Here is a 22675-nt window from a genome sequence, read left to right as displayed (position 1 = left end):
CAGCAGAGGACTTGTACGGCTAGGCTGATTTCCAGTCCTTACTAGTAGAATGGGCATCTCTGCAGATCTCACCATGGACCACCCGTGATGGTCAGGAGCACATGTAAAGCACATGTGAAGCTGTGCAGCCATCTCCAAGCGGGAATGGTGATGATATGGGCACAATTCCTCTCCTTTTCCCTGCACTGATGAGGCTGATGTGGACAATAGCCTGGTCTGAACTGGATCCAATCCAATTGTGTACATTGCTCTGAAGCCATTGGGTTTCTCTGGAGATTCAGGAAAACTTTGGGGCACCCCCTGATTGTTCCTAATGTGAGCTAAAATGTATTAATCTGGTGTAACTCTGTGATATCTACTGGAAGTGCAGGAACATTGTGGGGACAGCCAGGAATGAACTTGGGCTGAGTATGGGTTATACTGATCATGCAGAGAGTTCCAGGTTGGATAGGCATCTAATCTGCACCATCTATGAAATCTGCCAGAGACCACCACTACCACATATTGATGCCTGTCTGTTAATAATAATAATAATAATAATAATAATAATAATAATAATAATAATAATAATGGTTTTGTAATTATTATTATTATTATTATTATTAACTTTATTTCTATCCTGCTCTTCTCACCCTTGCTGGGGACTCAGAGTGGCGACCAATTACTTTACACTCAAAGGATGTTTCTTCAAAAAGGGATCAAAGTGGTGGCTTTCTGACCACAGTACAGGGAGTTTCAAAAAGATGGACCCAACTTGATATTGCTATATTTCTGTAACCATGAACCGCCCATGCATGAAACTCTTATCACTTGAAAAGGTGGGTTTCAAAGGATTACTGCTAGATGCCTTTCCTAGTGCACAAACAGCCCCTGGCTACAGTCATTCGCAAGATGGTGACCCCACAACATGCCTAATAAGAAATGGTTAGTAAAACTTGGTAACTTGATAACTCACTGAACTGTTATAACCTTTTGTGTAATTGCAACATGTTGCCATAATTAAATATACTGCTATGAAATTGTGTCCATCATTTTGAAACACCCGTATATAAATTATACCTTTGCTACATATTATGAGAACATAGGCATTTCATGAAAATGTGTTTTAATTAGAAAAAACCAGGATATGAAAACATTCAATGATTATTACAAACTCAATAGTTGAAAAAAAAAAATCAACATTCAAGCATAGTACATACAAAGGTATGTTCACACTTACAATTGTTTCTATAGAGACACACATAATATTATTAACATGTGGTATAACTAACATTCTCCAAGTTAGTTAAGGAACTAGGCTTAAGATTGTCTCACAAAGTTAGGTTGGAGAGAAACTCCGTCAAAAGTCACTTTAGTGAACTTGTGGTTTAACAGGAATTCAAATTAACTAAACACTACAGCACACCAGCTCTTATATTACACAGCTGCGAAATAAAAATACAATTCTATAAAAAAGGGGAAAAGCCCCCAATAATACTATTTTCATATAAACATTCATCTACAATCATTCATCTATGAGAAACAATTCTTGGAAATTTAATCAAGATCCCATTTGAATTGCTCTTCCTCTTCAGACTGTTTCCTTTTCCAATTCAACTCTTTTCTCCACCCTCCAGAGAAACTCTGTGCAAAGTGCCATACTATTTTTTCATTTTAAGTGTTTTAACAACAAATAGAAAACGGAGGAGGAGTCCTTTAGCATTTTACCAGCACCACCTGAGAATGGAAACACGGTAAGAACTTGTCCTCACTTTCTCGATGGGAAGACCGAAGCTGCTAAGGAAATGTTGGAGACCTTTCAAATTCTGGCACTGGATGGATTATTCTGTGTTTAAGGCCACACATTCGGCTCATTCCAGGCTGAACATTTTGGACTGGCTATAAAGAATAAGCCACTTTCCCAACATCTGCAAAACCAAGATCCAAAGTTGTCTTCTTGACATATGTTACTGTGCCGAGAGTGGAAATGGGGTTTGCCATGAACGGGAATTGTTTTGACACAAGAAAGCAGCATTGGCCATTCTTTATAATCCACGTCTATGACACCTTGATTGCTGAAAACAACAATGCCGGAGGAAGCGTGGCATATTCTGCAATGTCCAGCACATTCAAGATGCTTTTCTGTTCACTGTAAGATAAGTTGCCCTTGATGTACAAGATAGAGGACAGATGCTTCTTGCTATAAAAGAGGTGGGAAAACAGTGTCAGAAACATGACAGTAAACTATACTAGTCTATAAACACACACAAAGACAATTGTGTACCAATGCTACTGTAGATAAACATGTTGCCACTTCGTTTATCTTTGTCTTGATAGTAAATTGCAGTACGGGTTCGTAAAGGTTTTCCTTTGACATTAAGTCCAGTCATGTCCAACTCTGGGAGTTGGTGCTCATCTCCATTTCTAAGCCGAAGAGCCGGCATTGTCTGTAGACACCTCCAAGTTCATGTGGCCGGCATGACTGCATGAAGCGCTGTTACCTTCCCGCTGGAGCGGTACCTATTGGTCTACTTATATTTGCATGTTTTCGAACTGCTAGGTTGGCAGAAGTTGGGGCTAACAGCAGGCGCTCGCTCCGCTCTCTGGATTCGAACCTGTGACCTTTCGGTCTACAAGCTCAGCAGCTCAGCGCTTTAACACGCTGAGCCACCAGGGGCTCCAGTACCTAGTTAGGAATTGTATAATTTTAGAAATATGTGTATAGAGAAACTATAAAGGGTGTCCCAAAAGTTGCCATACATAGGGAAAATGGGATATTGTGGCTAAATGTACCTTTATTTACAAAATTTTGCAAAATATTCTCTACCTGTTGTATATCTGAAAGTATAAAATAGTAAATATATTAAAATATAATATAAATATAAAATATAATAAGCTTGTTACTTCTTTTCTATGTATGGAGATGTTTGGTACATCCTATACTTCTTTTTAGATTACTATTATTCTTTTAGTATGCATTCTTGATTCTGTATAAAAGCTAATAATAATATAAAAGAAATATATCAGCAAAATGGAGAGAAAAGACATCACCAGGCCGAGACAGAAGGCAAAACTGGGAGTCTCAAGGTGGATCCACAGTGTAGATTTAATGCAGTTTGACACCATTTAACTGCTATGACTCAATGCTATGGAATCCTGGGAGTTGTAATTCCACAAGGTCTTTAGCCTTGTCTGCCAAAGAGTGCTGCTGCTGCACCAAACTACAACTCCCAATTATCCATAGCAGTGAGCCATGGCAGTGAAAATAATGTCAAACTGCATTAAATCTACAGTGGAGATACACCTTCAGCCTCCTACTAACTTATTTTTTTTAGTGTAATATAAATGGTAATGCATATTGAAAAATACTTCTGAAAGTAACCGTAGCATACAGCAAAAATGAATGAATCAGAAGACAGCCAATTCCTGTTTGGGAAATTTTAGAACTAACGCCAGTGTGTCATGATGGCAGTAGTATGACTGCTGTGCCCAGTATTCTTCATCCTATTCATTGGTATGTTGACTCTTTAATGCAACCAATTAAAGCTCTAATTTAGAATAAATTCCCTGACAAATGTTACATTGGGAACACATTTCCTCTATTGGAATAAGGCATAGCTAATAACCAAGTCCTTCCTTGTCTGCAAATGAAGAAGGAAGTGGTGAACTGCTAAAACAGGAAGCACAGGTTGGTTGAAGAACCTCTGCTTTGAATTTTGTACAGACGATGGGCATGTCATCATACCTACAATAGTAGTCTAACAACATTTTGAGCGTTAAGTGATTCTATCACTGGTGTAAGTGACAGAGCATTGGGTCACAGCCAATGTATAACTACACTTGGCAGGTAGCTTTGTGTTGATGTCTTTCCCCTTACCTGATATCGGGATATTTGTGAGCAAGGGCACCAACTTCAACCATGATGGCATTTATATCTTGGAGCCTGATGATTTCGGCTAGGCTTGGCAATGCAGCATTCAGCCAAGTGGCATTAGACCCCTACCAGGACAAAAAAGGCTTTTTTAAATCATATATCATCCAGATTCCTGAATATTCATAACATATATATTGCACTCTCATCTGTATACACTTGATAGGTGCTCTGAATACAGAATACGGAAGTGGAATAATTCAGAATGCCACTGGGGAAGCATTGTACTCCATTAAATTAATGTAGTTTGATACATTCATGGCTCAATGTTACAGAATCCTGGGAGTTGTAGTTTGGTAAGATACCAGGAGCCCCAGGTGGTACAGTGGGTTAAACCCTTTTGCCCTGCAGGACTGCTGACCGAAAGGTTGGCGGTTTAAATCCGGGGAGCGGGGTGAGCTCCCACCTGTCAGCTCCAGCTTCCCATGCGGGGACACGAGAAAAGCCTCCCACTGGATGATAACACATCTGGGATCCCCTGGGCAACGTCCTTGCACACGGCCAATTCTCTCACACCAGAAGCGACTTGCAGTTTCTCAAGTCGCTCCTGACACACATACAAAAAACCTCAGCACTATTTGGCAAATAAGGTTAAAGATCTTACAAAACTAGAACCCCAATTATGGTAATAATACTGAGCCAAGGCATTTAAAATGGTGCCAAACTGCACTAATTCTACAGTGTAGATGCACCCTTTCCTCAAGGCAAAGTCTTCTCTATTTTAGGCAGAGAAAATATGGCACATCAATGCCACTTTTGGTTAGGTAGTATGATTTGAATTCAGATTTCATTGGCAGGATTTTTATTACTTAGTAAAAGATCCATAATTCACTAGTGATCCATGGAACAGCTGGATTCAAATCATTTTGACATGTGTTTATCCAAAACTCAATCCTGGTCTTCTTGAACCCATCTTTTCGCAAAATCCAGTTCTTTCCCATTGCTGCATCAATCTCCCCATGTTTGTTAGGGATCACATAAGAATGTTTATTTAAACAAAAGTGTATGTGGACATACTTTTGGAATTATTTTTTCAGAATATGCCTTTATAAATGTGTTCTGTCTCATTGTTTACATTCCCAAATGTGTTTCTGGACATCATGTGTATTATGGAAAGCATTTTGGTACGATTTGTCTGCCAACACTTGTATCGAAAAAATCAGCAGTGTAAACTCTGATTGAGGATTACATTCTGGTATTCCCATTGGTTTGAGCAGTGCATATCAGATTAGTTTGCTTCAGGATTTCTGAAGGCAGAATTGCCTACACATCCCAAAACAATGCCTGGGTTTTGCAATGAGATGGACTCATGCTCAACACCTGGGCATCAGCAGGAGGACTTTCCAATGCCACAATTTTCGTTCAGTGATTCCACTTTAAATTCCATGGCTGCATCTGATGAAATCTTTGATTATCCAGTTTGTTGAAGAATTAGCTAGTGACTGCCAAACTCTAGTCCTCCAAGTGTATTAGACTTCAACTCCCAGACGACTCAGTCACCTTAGCCAAAGATCACAGCAGAATAAAATCCTACATTTTCTACTTTGAATTGGAATATATGACAGTATAGACTCAGATAACCCAGCTCGAAGCAGATATTGTGGGATTTTCTGCCTTGATATTCTGGGTCATATGTTGAAGGCCCTTACATGGACTAAAATAAAGGTGATTTCCTAGATGTTTTTGGATTTGTTGTTCTTCTTGATGGATGCTTTCAATTCATTTTTGACCTACAGTGAACGAATTATTTGGCAAAATTTATTTGCTTTGTGGCTCAGAGTATATGACTTGCTAAGGCCCCTTCTACACTGACATATAAAATCCAGATTATCTGCTTTGAAATTGATTATATGGCAGTGTAGAGTCATATAATCCAGGTCAAATAAGGTGGACTATCTGATTAAATTATCTGGATTATATGGCAGTAAAGAAGACACCTCAGAGTGATCCAGTTGGTTTCCAACTTTCCATAGATGACTGGGGATTTGAATCCTGGTCTCTCAAAGTCCCAGAGCAACACCCAACAATCTCAAAAATTGTAGGGTTTTTTGCTTATAACTTCTATCCTATACCTTAGCCAGCATAACCAGTGGTGGGTTATGGGACACGTAATCTAAAATATCTGGAAGGGTTTCATCTTCCACTTCTGGACTAAACAATGTTATACAAAACAAGGCACAGTCTGGTAGCCACAATGGCTGTAAGAAATCTGGTGCTGGTGTCCAAATAAAACACTTTTCCATGCTCTGGATCTAGACGGGTAGTCTATGGCAGTTTATGACAGAGTTTGGTGTAGTTCTACAATATCTGTTGGTCTTCTAAAATATTTTTCATGATTTCATTTGCAACAGCCTTCAAGACAGTTTGCTTTTCATTAGCAATCTTTCACCACAGAGTAATGCTGAGTGGGTTTTCCGAGTTCATTCTTAGTTCATGAAAACCCACGAAGAAGCCACAAAGGTTTGGCCTTTTCATAACATGTTTGAATGCGAGGACATATCTGTGTTGTGCAAGGAAAATTCCTTGGCCTTTGTGGGACACGCTCTATGAAGTTAAGTCTCCTTGGAACTACAGGATTTATGTTATTCCATTGAGTCTGGAAAGGGAACATTTGCAATCAAAATGTTGTCCTATGCTAAACTGCTCTTCAGGATTTCAGCTACACCACCCCATTCTTCTTTCACTCCTAGGTTTCCAGTTCTCTTTCCAATGGAAGGCGATGGAATTTCCTTTACTGAAAGTTATTTAAGATCAGGTTTGATGGCTTTAGACTGGAAATGCTTTAACTGTGGGTTGGACTAGATGACTGTTTAGTTCCTTTCTGAATATGATTCATGCTTCTCACTACTGATGTCCACATACAGTAGACTGAGTCCTCATGAGACTATTGTTTGGAAAACTACTACCCATGCAAAGTTTTCTTCCCTAAACATCTTTTTTGTACTTCCACAGAACTTGGAATTCTTTTGATTTTTCCTTGTGTATGGACAGTATTTTGGCTATTTTAACAACCACACTTGTGCATTTATTCAGGATGTTGCCTTATAATTCTAACCATCCCTTATTGGGAATCTTGAAATACTATAAAATCCAAAATTGTCTACATGGGTAGCTGAGATAGGACACCTTTGTTTTCTGATGGGTTCAGTGTCCACAAGCTTTCTTTCATGCACAACATTATTAAAATATTGTGTGAAATTACCTTTAGGCTAGGTGTGTAAGATGTACATGAAATATAAATGAATTCTGTGTTAAGACTTGGGTCCCATCTCTAAGATATCTCATTATGTATGTATATGAGAATACAGCCATTCCTAGACATGGAAACTTCTGGTCCTAAGCATTTCAGACAAAGAATAATCAATTTGTTCTTACAGCTTGTACTGTCTGTCATAACCAACAGAAAAGAATCCTTCAAACCAGCTTGTACTTGATCTTTTCAACTGGAGATGCCAAGGATTGAACCAGGACGCTTCAGCATATAATTCACTTACTCTATAGCATTAAGTTAAGACTGTTATTTATTTGTGCCTTCAACTTATGGAAACAGTAAGGAGTAACTCATTACGGGGCTCATGGTGTGTGTCCTGCCCAAGATCACCCAATAGGTTTCCATGACTGAGTGAAGAATCCAGCCCTAGTCTCCAGAGTCATAGTCCAAGGCTCAAACCACTACACCACGTTGGCCCTAAATCCATGAGGCAACAATGTAAGTGTTTCGCTTTAACTTCTCAATTACCGGAATATGCACAGAGTCACAGCACATTGCATACAGAAATGCTTCATAGCACCCCAATGGAACATGCAGGCATATTTTTTCCAAATGTCAATAAATCAGTGGTGAGAAATCAGACTTACGTTCAGTATGCAAAACGTTTGCAGAGTGAAAGCATTTTTCTGGACCAAATCAGACAAAGTGATTTGCTGCTCTGGTGACCTCAAGCTGACTTTCTTTTTCAGAAGCCTTGTAATGTGTTCTCGGACCAGGTGAAGGTGTATTTTTTCCATGACAGCCTGTAGCAAAAGAAGCAAGCAGTTAATCCTCACAGATCAAATGACGGGGAAAGGGAGAGAAAAAACACACACATCAGAGTTGTAAAAATGCCAGCTTAAAGACTTTCCTAACATGTTACTACAAAGTGGTTTCTATAGCAAGATAATCTTGAAACTAGACGGAGATCAAATAATCTTTCTCCTTGAAAAGGTTATTCTTTTAGGATAATGTTTTGGGGTAGCAGACAAGGTCAGACAAGCCAGAGCTCTGAAGTAATGGAGTCAGAGTGGAAGTTGGGAGCAATTTTGGGTGGAGTTGAAGTCACAGTCAGTAGAAATGTGCCAACTTCAGCTTCAAGATAAATCCTTGTAGTATTAAGTGACTAGTTTGTTGCATATTTATTTTCAAGGGAATTTAGGAAAGTTTTCTTGTTGAAAATTTAATCAAGTAAATATAGTTCCTGATCTATCCTCTATTCTAAACAGTCTAATGTTCCATGAAGTGGTAATGAAATGCCTTGTATGACAATTTTGTCTGTATGTGCAGACTCATATAATGCAGACTGAACACACATAGAACTGGATCATATGAATCTACACTGTCATCTAGTCCAGTTCAAAGTAGATAATCTGGATTGTATATGGCAGTGTAGAAGGGGCCTATAAGGCAGGAGGAAAAGAGGAAAACTGCATTCCATAGGGACTCTGTCAAGGAAGTCATGGCCCTGAGTTTGAAAGAACTGAATATGCAAGACTTGGAAGTCTCTTGTTCAAAGGGTTACCATAAGTCAAAGTTGATTTTATGGTAGTTAAAAGCAGCTAGTCTTGTTCTTTACTGGAACTGTGATAGAATAAGTCACTCACTCAGAAGAAAGTAACAGATGACCAGTTTGATGCCTGAGAGATAACCTAAACCTATGTCTGAAATGCACAGGTTGGTGAAAAAGTATAGCCCCTTCCACACTGCCCTATATCCCAGGATCTGATCCCAGATTATCTGCTTATACGAGATTATCTTCTTATTCCAGATTGTCTGGCAGTGTAGACTCATATAATCCAGTTCAAATCATATAATCTGGGATTAGATCCTGGTTCATAGGGCAGTGTAGATCCAGCCTATGTCATCCCATGAGGACTGATGGAAAGTTCTGGACTTGCTGACAATTATATGGCAGTGTACAGAGTGTTCATGGCTCTCATTCTACAGAGCAGACAGGCTGCATTTCTTTCAAATTTTGATTCATCAGCATTTTTTCTTGAGTGTGCTGGGAAACTCCTGATTGGAGCTCCAAGGTGACCTTCCTGGATACTGACAAGGCATATGAGATCTGCCTCATCATAGCTACCTCACATCAAGATAAAAGTTAGGAAAGCCCGATGAATCATAAGATGGCATATTGTTTGGGAAGTGAAAAAATAATAATCAACATTAAGAGGATTATGGCAATTATGATCATCAGCAATGAGAAATGTCAGACAGAAACAATAAATTTGCCCCATGAGCAAGTTCCTATTTCTCACCAGTTAAATCACATAAGTAATCTAATTAGCTTGCTGGATTATTTTAAGAATACAAAAGAAGGAAATTCAAACAAACGGCCCTTCACTTGTGAATTTACATAGGCTTTTTTTTGGAACAAGCACAAAGTAGTAGGCTTTCAAAGGAAAAGATACGGCTCCGGTGGCATTACTGAAAGGGCAGTCATAAAGATTCAGCCCAGCCCTTGCTTAGACTTTGAAACTCAAAAACCAAGAAAAACAGATGGAGATGAAAGATAATTTGTCTCTAGTGGTTTGGGAAGCCAAGAAAGAGATGTTGAGTCAAACCAGAAGTTCAGGAGAAAATCTAGTGATATACCTACAGCGTATAATTAATGCAGTTTAACACCACTGTATCTGTTGTGGCCCAATACTATGGAATGCTGGGCTTTGTAGTTAAAGACCTTGTAAAACTACAACTCCCATGATTCCATAGCATCAAGCCATTCATTTAAAGTGGTATCAAACTGCATTAATTCTACAGTGCAGATGCACCCCCATTCAGTAAAAATAAACACGTCTACTTAATCTTATTTTCCTCACATTGTCAGGTATGACCTTTTGCTGAAAATCTAGACTAGAATCCTGTTGGCGACATACAACTGTAAATTCTCTTACACATACAGTTGAATTTTTTCGGCTGTTGTGCAATGGCTGTTTTCAGTTCACTGTTAAATAAAGTTACATCAGTAGGTCTACATTCTATTGTTAGTCTCAGTTGAGAAGATCAATTTGATTTATTCATATGCTGAGTGAATCCGTGGGTGATTTGGTGATTTGAGCAGTTGTGACTAAACAACAGGATCCTAGTTGCATAGCTGTGCATTCTTGAATGGTGCAAAAAAGTGTCAATGCACTACTTTATTTATTGGGATTTCACTAACAGATACAGTAGAGTCTCACTTATCCAACATTCGCTTATCCAACATTCTGGATTATCCAACGCATTTTTGTAATCAATGTTTTCAATACATTGTGATATTTTGGTGCTAAATTCGTAAATACAGTAATTACTACATAGCATTACTGCCTATTGAACTACTTTTTCTGTCAAATTTGTTGTATAACATGATGTTTTGGTGCTTAATTTGTAAAATCATAACCTAATTTGATGTTTAATAGGCTTCTCCTTAATCTCTCTTTATTATCCAACATATTCACTTATCCAATGTTCTGCCGGCCCGTTTATGTTGGATAAGTGAGACTCTACTGTACTGTATTCCCCATTGCACATTGGGACACCAAGAAAACACATGGGTAGACACACATTCAGTTACACAATGTTGGCATTCAGCAAAAGGGTGGTGCAAGGCAATCATCAGGTAACAGAATAAGGACTGATTGACACAACACAGCAAGGCACTAAATGCCTTAGTCCCCAACTTCAGAGAAAGGCAGGGTGTTAAATAAACAGATGGTTTAGATCTTTGACGTCATGAAACTCAGCATCGAAACTCAAGAACATATAATGAGAGATTATGAGCTGTTGCGTGCACTACGACATTCACAAATATTACACCCCATCCTCATCCAACCTAACATTCTTGACCTTTGACCTGCCCCCAAACTGGAGCCAGAGCTGGGAAAAGTTACTTTTCTGAATCATGGCTCTCAATCCCTGTGGTTAGTTATCCTTCAGTTGCTGAAAAAGACTAGCTATCTCAGAAAATGGGTATGTACGTGATGAATACACCCTTGTGGTCAGGGTATGTATTTTTTGTTAATATTGCAAACACAAGTGGAACCTGTTTTTCAAGGGGTCAAGACAGAGGGAAAGTGTAGATATGTGCACGTACATGCATCAACTATTACTATAGAGACAGACACCATTTCATTTCAATTCTCTTATAAACAAACTATCTTTCTCTAGTCTTAGGGTGCCAGAATTCCACCAGAGCTTCTGCTCCAAAGACTAAGACACAGAACAAGGATTCAAACTACAAGTAAATAGACTCCACTTAAATAATAAAAAGAATTTCCTGATGATAACAGATCTTTGGCAATGGAATATTCTGCCCTGGAGTGTGGTGGAGTCTCCTTCTTTGGATGATTTTAAACAGAGGCTGGATGGCCATGTGTCTATTTAAAAATCTTCAAGAGGCTCCACTGCACTTCAAGGAGATGTATTCCACTGCTGAACAGCTCTTACTATTAGGAAGTTCTTCCAAATATTTAGGTGGAATCTCTTTTATATATACACACTTCTGAGCAACCTCTCCTCCTGCCCAGACCACAAAACCAAGACCGGAAATGACTTCAGGTTGATTCCATGTTAATTTTCAAGCTGAAGATGGCACGCAATACAGTCCACTATAAAGGCACGGGGTGATAATTGGGTCTTTGGATTCTGCACATGTGCCCACGCCAAGGAAGCCTTAAAGGGCATGGATTCAGCTCACCTGATAAAGCGGGTCCTTGAGAGTTCTGAATGTAGAAATGTAGCGGCTTGTGGTTGCTATGATCTCATCCATAACATCATCGCAGGAAATCCACTTCTTCTGGGTAAATGTTTTAAAAAGAGGCTGAAAAAAGTTTTGTAAAATTATTAAACAGATTAGACCAGATCTAATGAATTTAAATCAAGAGACTAGATTTCAACTGAACATCCATAGGAACTTAATGACAGTAAACACGGCAATGGAGCCCCCAGTGGCGCAATGGATTAAACCCTTCTGCTGGGAGACTGCCGACTCGAAGGTTGGGTTGCTGACCTGAAGGTTGCCGGTTTGAATACAACCCAGGGAGAGCAAGGATGAGCTCCCTTTGTCAGTTCCAGCTCCAGTCAGGACATGAGAGAAACCTCCCACAAGGATGGTAAAACATCAAACATCCGGGCATCCCCTGTGCAACGTCCTGGCAGACGGCCAATTCTTTCACACCAGAAGTGATTTGCAGTTTCTCAAGTCACTCCTGACATGAAAAAATGCGGCAATGCCCACATGCCCACTCTGCAATGGTTGCTATGTAGACTCAGCTCTGTCCTCTGGCCTAAGGCATGAATAAGCTGGAAATTAGGCTTGTGCAATTTGGCTGGAGGGCGATCCCTTTTGGGTATCAGAATTTTGGTATCCAGATCAATTTTCAGGAAATTGGCTAATAGAAAAATCTGTTTATGGCTAGGCAGCCAAAAGATTTGGGAAGATACGGCTAATTGACGGCAATGGGGAATCTTGACAATAAGAAGAGTTTGGCAATGCATTTAATTACTTGGTTGGGCTTCCTTCTCTGGACATCTTCAGAAAGGGACACATACCTCCTAGGGATGTTTTAGCTAAAGATCCTGCATTAAATGTAAAGATCCATGAAACCCTCTCCAACTCTATGATTCTATGCATGTGCATTGTGCACAGATGTGTATGCATGTATCGTTGTATATGCCATTTCACATGTTGTGTCTCAGTTGAGTTGTGCCATTCAACACAAAGATGGCATAACACAATCAATGCATAATTCCGCACATAGAGATGTATGTTACTTGACCCACTGCAAGTTCTTCACAGTAGACTATGGATAGTTAGACAGGTTACATTTTCCAACAGAGGTGGGTTCAAGGAATATAACAGGGAAGTTGGTATTACTGCAACTTAGCTTTTATCTCAGGCAGCAAAATGTTTTGAACAGAAATAGTTGGCACATTGGGAAGATTACCTCTAGTTGCTGAAACAAGCCTTGAAGGAGCACCGTGAACCCAATATTCTGGATTTCGTTAAGTGTGGTGAAAATCTTTGTTTTGATGTAATCCTGTGCTGATGTTGTGCTTTCTTTAGCATGAGTCCTGAAGTGGGTGAAAAAAACCAGAAAAGACATTGCAGTTTTGTTGTATAATTTTGTTTAAAATGCCTTTTACACTCAACTCACAAATGTCTGCAATGCTAAAATGGAAAATGATACAAATTATTGCCCAGATCCAATGTAGCGATATCTTTACTGAACCAACTAGAAGATACAATGTTTTGATGTGTATTGGATTCTTCATCAGGAAAAATTATTTTAAAGAAAAGTATCATAAAAATATGATAAAGTGTCACTAGGCTCTATGTTGTTTGCTTCAGATGTCAGAGAGAGACTCCAGTTTTTCTCTCTCACTCCAAATGCTTTTTTGGGTACTTAGAACCATATTATTTGACTTTTTGAATACTTGTATTGAAAAAAGTCAATATTATCCTTACCAAAAACTCAAGGAGTTGTTAATGTTTGCAATGATGGTTGCCTCAAAGTAAGGTTGCTGCTTGTTTTCCTTAATGAAACTGTCAAGCTCTTTCTTGTAGCTAGGAGGAGAGAAAGAAGTAGTAAGAATAATTCATACATTCATCCAACAGTCAGAGCTTGCCATAATAGGAAATTCAACAACTTGTTGCCTTACCTTTGCAGAAAAGTTGAGAATTCAGACATAAGTAAGTGTGAAATGTTTTTGCCCAGTTCCAGGGTAATTTCCTCAGCACGCTTTTGTGCTCCATGGATGGCCTAAAACACAAAAATGTAAAAGGATCAGCATTATATCGCCCAAGAACCCAAGACTCATAATTCCATTATTGCCTCTAGAATTGCCTCTAATAGCAAACTGAAGTGGTTGAGTTCAGAGACTGAAAAAAGTACCTTAAAAACAAAAACAAAAACACAGATCCTTGGATCTCACAGCTATAACTTTACCAAGCTTTGCTTTACAGTATATCAGTTTGGAAGTCAAATCTACAAAGTAGTAGTTTTCCAATACAAAAAGAATGTATGCATATTTATATTTTGCTTTGAATATGCAGAAATACATATATTTGCACATTAAAAGAGAAATTAAACCAAAGTCAAACAGCCAGAAAAAATAGAGCAAAATATAAAATAAATAAAATTCAAAAGAAACTGGATGGTAGGCAAGCTATGTAAAAGCATATTTTATTACCTGTATGACATCGATTGACAGTTCACTGTGAAAATAACCATGCAGTTTAACTGGTTCCATTCCTTCCGTCCACCTCAAGGCTTCTACTTTCAGGCACTGAGTCAACCAGCGTTTTAGAGAATCCTTTACAGGGCAAGGAGAAAACCCCAAAGCATAGATTAGCAGCTGAAATTACTATATATACTCATGTATATATGTATGCATAAGTCTAGAAATCTTATCCAAGAAAGAAAACCATTTAGGACCAGAGTAGGGAAAGGCAAGTTAGGTTCATCCTGGGAGAACCTAAAAGAAGCACCAGACCCCTCAACTTTCTCCATTGTGGTGACCCTCTTTGCAGAATATCTCTCAACTTATCCACGGGCCAGATCAAAATCCATAGTTTGGGCCACCAAACAAGCCCCGATTTATACATGAGGTTGACTTATACATGAGTTTATATGGTACATTAAAATCATTGTAATGCAAATAGAAGTCTGTTTGAAGAATCTGGTGGATCAGTGTTGTCATTTACAGTTACAGTAACATAATCTGAATGTGTCTCGTCACAGTTGTCTACACCCACTATGATTCAATATTTGTAGCACCTGCTGTTACCTGAAACAGTCCATCTGGTTTCACTTTAAGGTTTAGACAAACAAGTAGTTTATTTTGCCAGTGAAGGGAGACATCCATTTCGACAACATCCCCTTCACAGTTTCTTGCCCTGTGCTAATTTGATTAAATTACTTGTCAAGTCACAAATGTTTTTAAATTCATATTTTTTATTTTTTGCTATTTTATCATCTACAGTAGAGTCTCACTTATCCAACATTCGCTTATCCAGCATTCTGGATTATCCAACACATTTTTGTAGTCAATGTTTTCAATACATCGTGATATTTTGGTGCTAAATTCGTAAATACAGTAATTACTACATAGCATCACTGCGCATTGAACTACTTTTTCTGTCAAATTTGTTGTATAACATGATGTTTTGGTGCTTAATTTGTAAAATCATAACTTAATTGGATGTTTAATAGACTTCTCCTTAATTTCTCCTTATTATCCAACATATTCGCTCATTCAACGTTCTGCCGGCCCGTTTATGTTGGATAAGTGAGACTCTACTGTACGTTTTTCTATTTTGTTTCTTTTACTTCTTTTCTCTCTCTCTGTTATGATTTGATTCAAGTTCCTTGGAAGTTTTTAAGGCAAACATTTGAAATACTAGTTCAGAAATCCTGCTCGCCCAGTTACTACTAGTGAATGTCTGAGGGAGAGAGAATCAGTAGTTGCTAGCCTTTCGACATTCTTCCAGGCTCATTTGTGAGAAGCTTCTATGTGTTTAGGAGACTAGGTGGCTATGCAAACAATCTCTTGTCATAAACAACAGTCTTTTGTTGGAATGGGTGGAGTTCCCTGTGAGCTTGCAAAATATCATCTCACACCCTAAAATCCTTCTTTCTTCTATAGGAATTTTTGTTTTGCAACCTAAAGATCTTTACTAAAATCTGTATTTTTATAAAGGGGAAGAAACACCAGCCATATTGATTAAATACTGGATATTTAATGACAAAGCTTTTTCCGGTGGCATACGCCGGTTGAGCCCTTTTCTGGCCCACTACCCCTTTTAGGAGCCAACCCAGGATTTTATCAAAGTGTGCTTATTGTTTATTGGTATATGTGATTTTATTTGTTTATGATTTGTTTTTATTGTTGAATTTTATATTGCTTGTTGCCTGGGCTTGGCCCCATGTAAGCCGCCCCAAGTCCCCTCGGGGAGATGGGGCGGGGTATAAATAATAATAATAATAATAATAATAATATAGATGATCCATGGAGCCTGTTGGGTGATGCAGGGCATGGGATGACGGGTTTCCCATGCCCCCCAATGATGGTTGCCGAATTCGCCATGACACTTGGCAATTCTGGCGGCCCGTGTTATGAGGTAGTCAGTATAAATGTGTATGTGAATCTGACTGAACACATTATAAAGTTCTGGTGTAAAGAACAAATAAGTCTCTTACCACTTCGTTAGCCAGGTATGTAGCTTCGAGTTGTTTGATCTGTCTCGGTGGTAAAAGGCTTCCAAGATTGGCTCCTTCCAGCTCTTTCCCTAAATCAGGGTTATGTTTGATTTGACTGAAAAGGCCAAAAAAGAAGATTACAATTCTGTTCAAGATGGCCAATTCCAACTACCTCAGCTATTCCAGTTTCCCAGAGTTTCCAATAGAAACCAGATGTGTAATAAGACTAGCTGTAAAACCACAAAAATACTTGGATCCAGAATGAAAACCACCCAGATTTCATACTTGGGATTTTACACCTCTGGCCTGTTCGCAGCCTTAAAACGCATAGTTGATATTGGCATGTTCTTGTGGGAATTTAAGTACAGTGTTTTGTCTTAGCTGCTGAAACTGGCAGGAAAAGGATTTAAAAAGAATTTTTAAGATAACTAAATGAAAGGCATGAAATCTGATAGAACATTTGAGTTCAAGTAAAGGAAACTGTAAGTATGGATGTTTTAAAGTCAATGGGAAAAATGCTTCCCTTTGAATAATATCTTCATATCCTGCTAGTGTTTGCTTGTTAAAAAGTCACCCAAGTGTGGCAAACTTGTGTTCAGGTGCCATGAAATTAGCCATGCCTTCATGTTGCTGCCAGGCTTTTCTTAATGATTTCCCTTTGAATCAAAATAGGAAGAATTATTTTCACTACCAGGTATTGCTGCAGTGTTAGGCAGAGCAATCAGCAGAACAGCTCTGCACTGACCACTGGAACGTAGCAAACTATTTGTCATTCTTGCTCATTATTATCTATTGGCCAAAATCCTATTAGTATATTTTATCTATGGAGGTGAAGTCTGTACTTCATTCAAGGCTGTAGGAGTGAAGTTGTGTATCTTATGTCATAAGGCATGCAAGTGTGCATACAGAATCATGGGTACATAAGGTGCAAACTGCAAATGCATGCACACTGGGCTGTGGATTCACATGCACAATGTTTCCTTTTAAGATAAGGACCGTGTACCATAATAAATATGTAATTTCACTTTAGGATATTTATGCTATGGCATCCTAATGCAAATATAGCATTTTAAGCTGAAGTGTACTGTGCTTCACTTCTGCGTCAGTTTGTGGGTTGTTGTTGTCATTAGTATTTATACCCTGCTTTTATCTGACTAAGGAGACTCAAAGTGGCTAACATTAAAAACCATAAGACTGTGTGAACTAAACATATAAAAGACTGCATTCCGAACTCAGGAATGCTGTTCTCTTGGCAGAATCCAATTTTGTTATCTGCTCTTCTGACTAAGCAGAGAAAAGGTGGGTGATAAGGAGCTGAGTTACACCAGATCCAAACCTCCTTAACCCCTGGGACACAGCTTCAATGTTGGCACAAAGTTAGATCAAGATGAAGGTGGTCCTAAATAATTTCCAGCATTCCTTGGCTGGTAGAGGTTTGGATTCATCAAATCTCTGGCTGATCTAAGTGGCAGCTCAGTTGGCCCTTGGTCAACTGAGGCCCCTTCTACACTATGCTAAATCCAGGAGGAGGTGGGTTAAAATAACCCGCTTTCTCCTGGATTTGAGTCCCAACCCCTCACCCAAACCCCAGGCTTTCCCCCAGCGGGTGGCCAGATACCATCCTGGATCAACCAAAGGTTAATCCGGGATGGCATCCAGCCACCCCAGGCCCTCATTTGGGCCCCCAAAATTTAGCAGGCAGGCTTGCCAACAGTATAGGTGTCTCCCTACAGTTCTCCTGGGAAATCTCTCTGCCCTACCTCCTGGCACTCCATTTTATCACAGCAGGAAGACTGTAGGGAGAGGCCTGGGCTGCAGGGAAGCCTGTCTGGTAAGTTATGGGGCCAAAATGGGGGGCTGGAAGGGAGGAGGTGGGTGCCATCCCACTCCTCTGGGCATCTGGGAGCCCAAGGAAGCGATATGGCTGTAGGGACTCATCCCTGGGGATGTGGAAGCAGTACCGGTAGTAATTCCCCATAGGCCCAGCACTTCAGCAAACCTGGGCTTTTTAGTAAGGCCCAGATTTGTTGAGGTGTTTAATTAATGCAGAGTGAACGGGTAAAACCTGGGTTACTCCACATTAATTCACTTATACTGGAGGCTGTCTCTGCTAAAAAAGCAAGATAGGTCCCACGTTTTGGGCCTGTCTGGAAGGGCCCTAATATTGCAATTTCACAGTACAATGATCCAGACAAGACTTACAGTAGTATACAGATGAGGACAAGTGACTACTTACTTTGGATAAAAGTTCTGCACCCAGGAGAGGAGAAGATAAGTGTCCTTTTTCCCTAGTTCAAACTGAGCAATAGTCTCCAGCTGAGAAGAGAAACAGTTGTAGTAAAACTCGGCATAAGTGCTACACACTTGAAAATGCTCAGGGTAATGAGGTTTAATATTTTGCACCACTGTGATAAGATCCTTTTTCATTGTGTTCCCCATGTGAAGGAAACTGTTAGCTGTGGTAGAGAGTTTAGCATTCCCATCAAATGGGGGGACTTCCATTCGCTTGTTTACAGATACTTGGACTGAATTCCTCCAGTCCTCTTTCCATTTTCTGGGTCGGGAACAGACAGTTTTCTCCGGTGACTTTTCTTCTGACGCTGATTTCTCATCTTCCTTCACTTGGTCTACGATGGCTCTCACTGCATTCCGCAGCAATTCTGGCTGAGATTGTGCAATGCTGATGGAACACCGTACAATGGTCAGGACTTCTTGCTTCAAAAGCCCAAGCAGGTCTTCGATTTCATTCCAATCATCCATCTTTTCCTCCTCAGTTTTACCCTCTGAGTCACCACCATTAGCTCCTCTTTCCATGACTAGGAGATGTTGACTGGCTTCCATGAATTTTTGCTCCTGAATTAGCAATCTGATTTGGTCAGCTGGTGGAAAAAAGAAGGCCATAATAGAATTTCTTTTAATTCAGATGTTGATTCATTCACTATATATCTCACATTTGCAGCACAATAATTCTCAAAGCAGCTCACATTTTAAGCATCATTTTAAAATATATTATTACAGTAGTAAAACAGACAAACTAAACATAAATCAACAGTAGGATGCAGTGGCCAAAATAGGCAATGAAATTCTAGGATGCAACAGTGCTGTTCTGTCTTGCTTTGGTCTGAATATTGTGTCCAGAATACTGGACTATGGCACAATTCCTAGACTGTTCCTTCCCATTTAACGTATTAGTGCAATTTTCCTCAAGTGGAATAAACATGCAAAAGATTCCTTATCAATGGTTATCTGGCTGGCTAGGTTCTTCTACATGAATGGTGACTCAAACTCAACTTCAACATTCTTTAACAATCCAACTCTGATAAACTTTTAAACTGGTTTCCCACATGAAGAAGGTGTGGCTTTGAACCTACAGCCCTAGTGCACAATGATCAAAGTTGTGAACCACACCAACAGGTGTTTCCTTTCTTGGTTCCTGTTTCAAAACTAATATAACTATGAAATTGGTTGTCTTACTACACATTAAAAAGTCAACTGGTTCCTTGAGATTTCAGTGACTCAAATGCAGAAGGAAGAGTTTTTTGTTGTTGTTGCATAAATTGCCCTTCATAGAAGAAGGAAGGTTATGAAGTCTTTCACATAGTGTGAAATCATGTGCAGTCTGCTCTTTTACCAATAACACATTAGGAGCTTGTGGCTGGGCGTTAGGGCCCTTCCACAATGCCCTTTATTCCAGGATTTATCCCTCTGCATTAATCTGGAATATGAGTCCCCACTGCCAGATAACCTGGGATAAAAAGATAATCTGAGATCGGATCCTGGGATAAAGGAGCAGTGTGGAAGAGCACTTAGTGTTCACAGTATTGCTATGTGCCTTTAAGTTGTTTCCAATTTTACATGACGCTAAGATGAAGCTATCAAAAGTTTCTCCTGGCAAGATTGATTTGGAATGGGTTTACTCTTGCCTTCTTCTTAAACTAAGAGAATTTCAGTTCTTCTCACTTGCTCAACTGGTTTCCATGGTTGAATAGAGATTTGAAACCTGGTCTTCCAGTGTCTTAGCTCAACACTCCAATTATGCCGGCATTTTCTTTCATAGTGAGGCAGCCTTATTTTCAAATTATGAACCATGTCTGAGACTTTAATGCTATAACCCTGGTTCTAACTGCAAGGAGAATATATCCGAGGAGAACAAAATGCTACTACAAATGATCACTCCTTTCATGTCCTTTCTTCTTCCTGAAAACAAGCACGCGGTTTGCCCTATGGCCTGATTACGTATATGATATTGTGCACTTCTTCTGCCTTGTTGCCACAACACTGACTGCTGATGGACACGTGGAAACATATAGTGGAATGACAATGTGACACTGAAGTCATTTGTATTACAGTTCTCTCTAATTTATTCAGCAGGTTAATGATCAGGGCACTGTCAAAAACTGAAAATGGTTGACAAATGAAAGATAAATGCTAAATGGCACCAAGGGTGTGTGTGTGTGTTTGAAAGTGTGAACCAGGGCTTGAACATGTGTTACATGGATATAATTTATGATATGATATGATATTGTTTTATGTATCTCAGTGTTATTTTAATTATGTTTATTTCTTTCTGGACTTTAAGAGAGCTGACTTCCAAAAAATGAAGGAATTACTGAGCGGCATTCCATGGACGCCGATATTAAAAAACAAGGGAGTTAAGGATGGATGGGAGTTTTTCAAAAGTGAAATACTCAAGGCACAAATGCAAACAGTGCCAACAAAGAAGAAAAATAAGACAAGTGCAAAGAAGCCAGAATGGATGTCCAAAGAACTTCTAACTGAGCTAAAGCTCAAAAGTGACATGCACAAGAAGTGGAAAAGGGGAGAAATCACCAAAGAAGAATTCAAACATATAGCCAACACCTGTAGGGAAAAGGTTCGCAAGGCTAAAGCGCAAAATGAGCTCAGGCTTGCCAGGGACATAAAAAACAACAAAAAAGGCTTTTTTGCTTACGTTGGTAGAAAAAGGAAGAAAAGGGAGGCGATAGGGCCATTGCAAGGAGAAGATGGGGTGATGGCGACAGGGGACAGGGAAAAGGCAGAACTACTTAATGCCTTCTTTGCCTCGGTCTTCTCACAAAAAGAAAGCCATCTTCAACCTCAGCAACATGGAATGGACGAAGGATTGGGGGAAATCCAACCCCAAATAGGGAAACAAGTTGTCCAGGAACACCTGGCCACTCTAAACGAATTCAAGTCCCCAGGGCCAGACCAGCTACATCCAAGAATACTGAAGGAACTAGCGGAAGTTATTTCAGAACCACTGGCAATTATCTTCGAGAGTTCTTGGAGAACGGGAGAAGTCCCAGCAGATTGGAGGAGGGCGAATGTGGTCCCTATCTTCAAGAAGGGAAAAAAGAACGACCCAAACAATTACCGTCCGGTCAGCCTCACATCAATACCAGGCAAAATTCTGGAAAAGATCATTAAGGAAGTGGTCTGCGAACACTTAGAAACAAATGCGGTCATTGCTAATAGTCAACACAGATTTACCAAAAACAAGTCATGCCAGACTAATCTGATCTCTTTTTTCGATAGAGTTACGAGTTGGGTCGATACAGGGAATGCCGTGGATGTAGCGTACCTGGATTTCAGTAAGGCCTTCGACAAAGTCCCCCACGACCTTCTGGCAAACAAACTAGTAAAATGTGGGCTAGACAAAACTACGGTTAGGTGGATCTGTAATTGGCTAAGCGAACGAACCCAAAGGGTGCTCACCAATGCATCGTCTTCATCATGGAAAGAAGTGACAAGTGGAGTGCCGCAGGGCTCCGTCCTGGGCCCGGTTCTGTTCAACATCTTTATTAATGACTTAGACGAAGGGTTAGAAGGCACGATCATCAAGTTTGCAGACGAGACAAAACTGGGAGGGATAGCTAACACTCCAGAAGACAGGAGCAGAATTCAAAACGATCTTGACAGACTAGAGAGATGGGCCAAAACTAACAAAATGAAGTTCAACAGGGACAAATGCAAGATACTTCACTTCGGCAGAAAAAATGGAAATCAAAGATACAGAATGGGGGACGCCTGGCTTGACAGCAGTGTGTGCAAAAAAGACCTTGGAGTCCTTGTGGACAACAAGTTAAACATGAGCCAACAATGTGATGCAGCTGCTAAAAAAGCCAATGGGATTCTGGCCTGCATCAATAGGGGTATAGCATCTAGATCCAGGGAAGTTATGCTCCCCCTCTATTCTGCCTTGGTCAGACCACACCTGGAATACTGTGTCCAATTTTGGGCACCACAGTTGAAGGGAGATGTTGACAAGCTGGAAAGCGTCCAGAGGAGGGCGACTAAAATGATTAAGGGTCTGGAGAACAAGCCCTATGA

General features: G+C 39.7%; 1 protein-coding gene across 3 annotated transcripts in view; it reads right to left on the bottom strand.

The window, feature by feature from the left end:
• Nucleotides 1-1088: 1088 nt before the first annotated feature.
• The window catches only part of tnfaip2 (TNF alpha induced protein 2), a 39811-nt gene continuing 18224 nt past the window's right edge, over nucleotides 1089-22675 (bottom strand). For all 3 annotated transcript variants that reach the window (XM_062968516.1, XM_062968517.1, XM_008115738.2), the window contains exons 3-12: nucleotides 18582-19224; nucleotides 16346-16460; nucleotides 14337-14459; nucleotides 13806-13906; nucleotides 13612-13710; nucleotides 13091-13217; nucleotides 11842-11964; nucleotides 7769-7924; nucleotides 3857-3978; nucleotides 1089-2179 (exon numbers count right to left, since the gene is read on the bottom strand). In XM_062968516.1, coding sequence (XP_062824586.1) covers nucleotides 2038-2179; nucleotides 3857-3978; nucleotides 7769-7924; nucleotides 11842-11964; nucleotides 13091-13217; nucleotides 13612-13710; nucleotides 13806-13906; nucleotides 14337-14459; nucleotides 16346-16460; nucleotides 18582-19224 — 1751 coding nt within the window. In that variant the 3' untranslated portion in view covers nucleotides 1089-2037. The remainder of the gene's footprint in view (nucleotides 2180-3856; nucleotides 3979-7768; nucleotides 7925-11841; nucleotides 11965-13090; nucleotides 13218-13611; nucleotides 13711-13805; nucleotides 13907-14336; nucleotides 14460-16345; nucleotides 16461-18581; nucleotides 19225-22675) is intronic.

This window comes from Anolis carolinensis, chromosome 1 (genome assembly GCF_035594765.1).
Source record: "Anolis carolinensis isolate JA03-04 chromosome 1, rAnoCar3.1.pri, whole genome shotgun sequence".
Lineage (NCBI taxonomy): Eukaryota > Metazoa > Chordata > Lepidosauria > Squamata > Dactyloidae > Anolis > Anolis carolinensis.
This window is presented reverse-complemented; position numbering and strand designations above follow the sequence as displayed.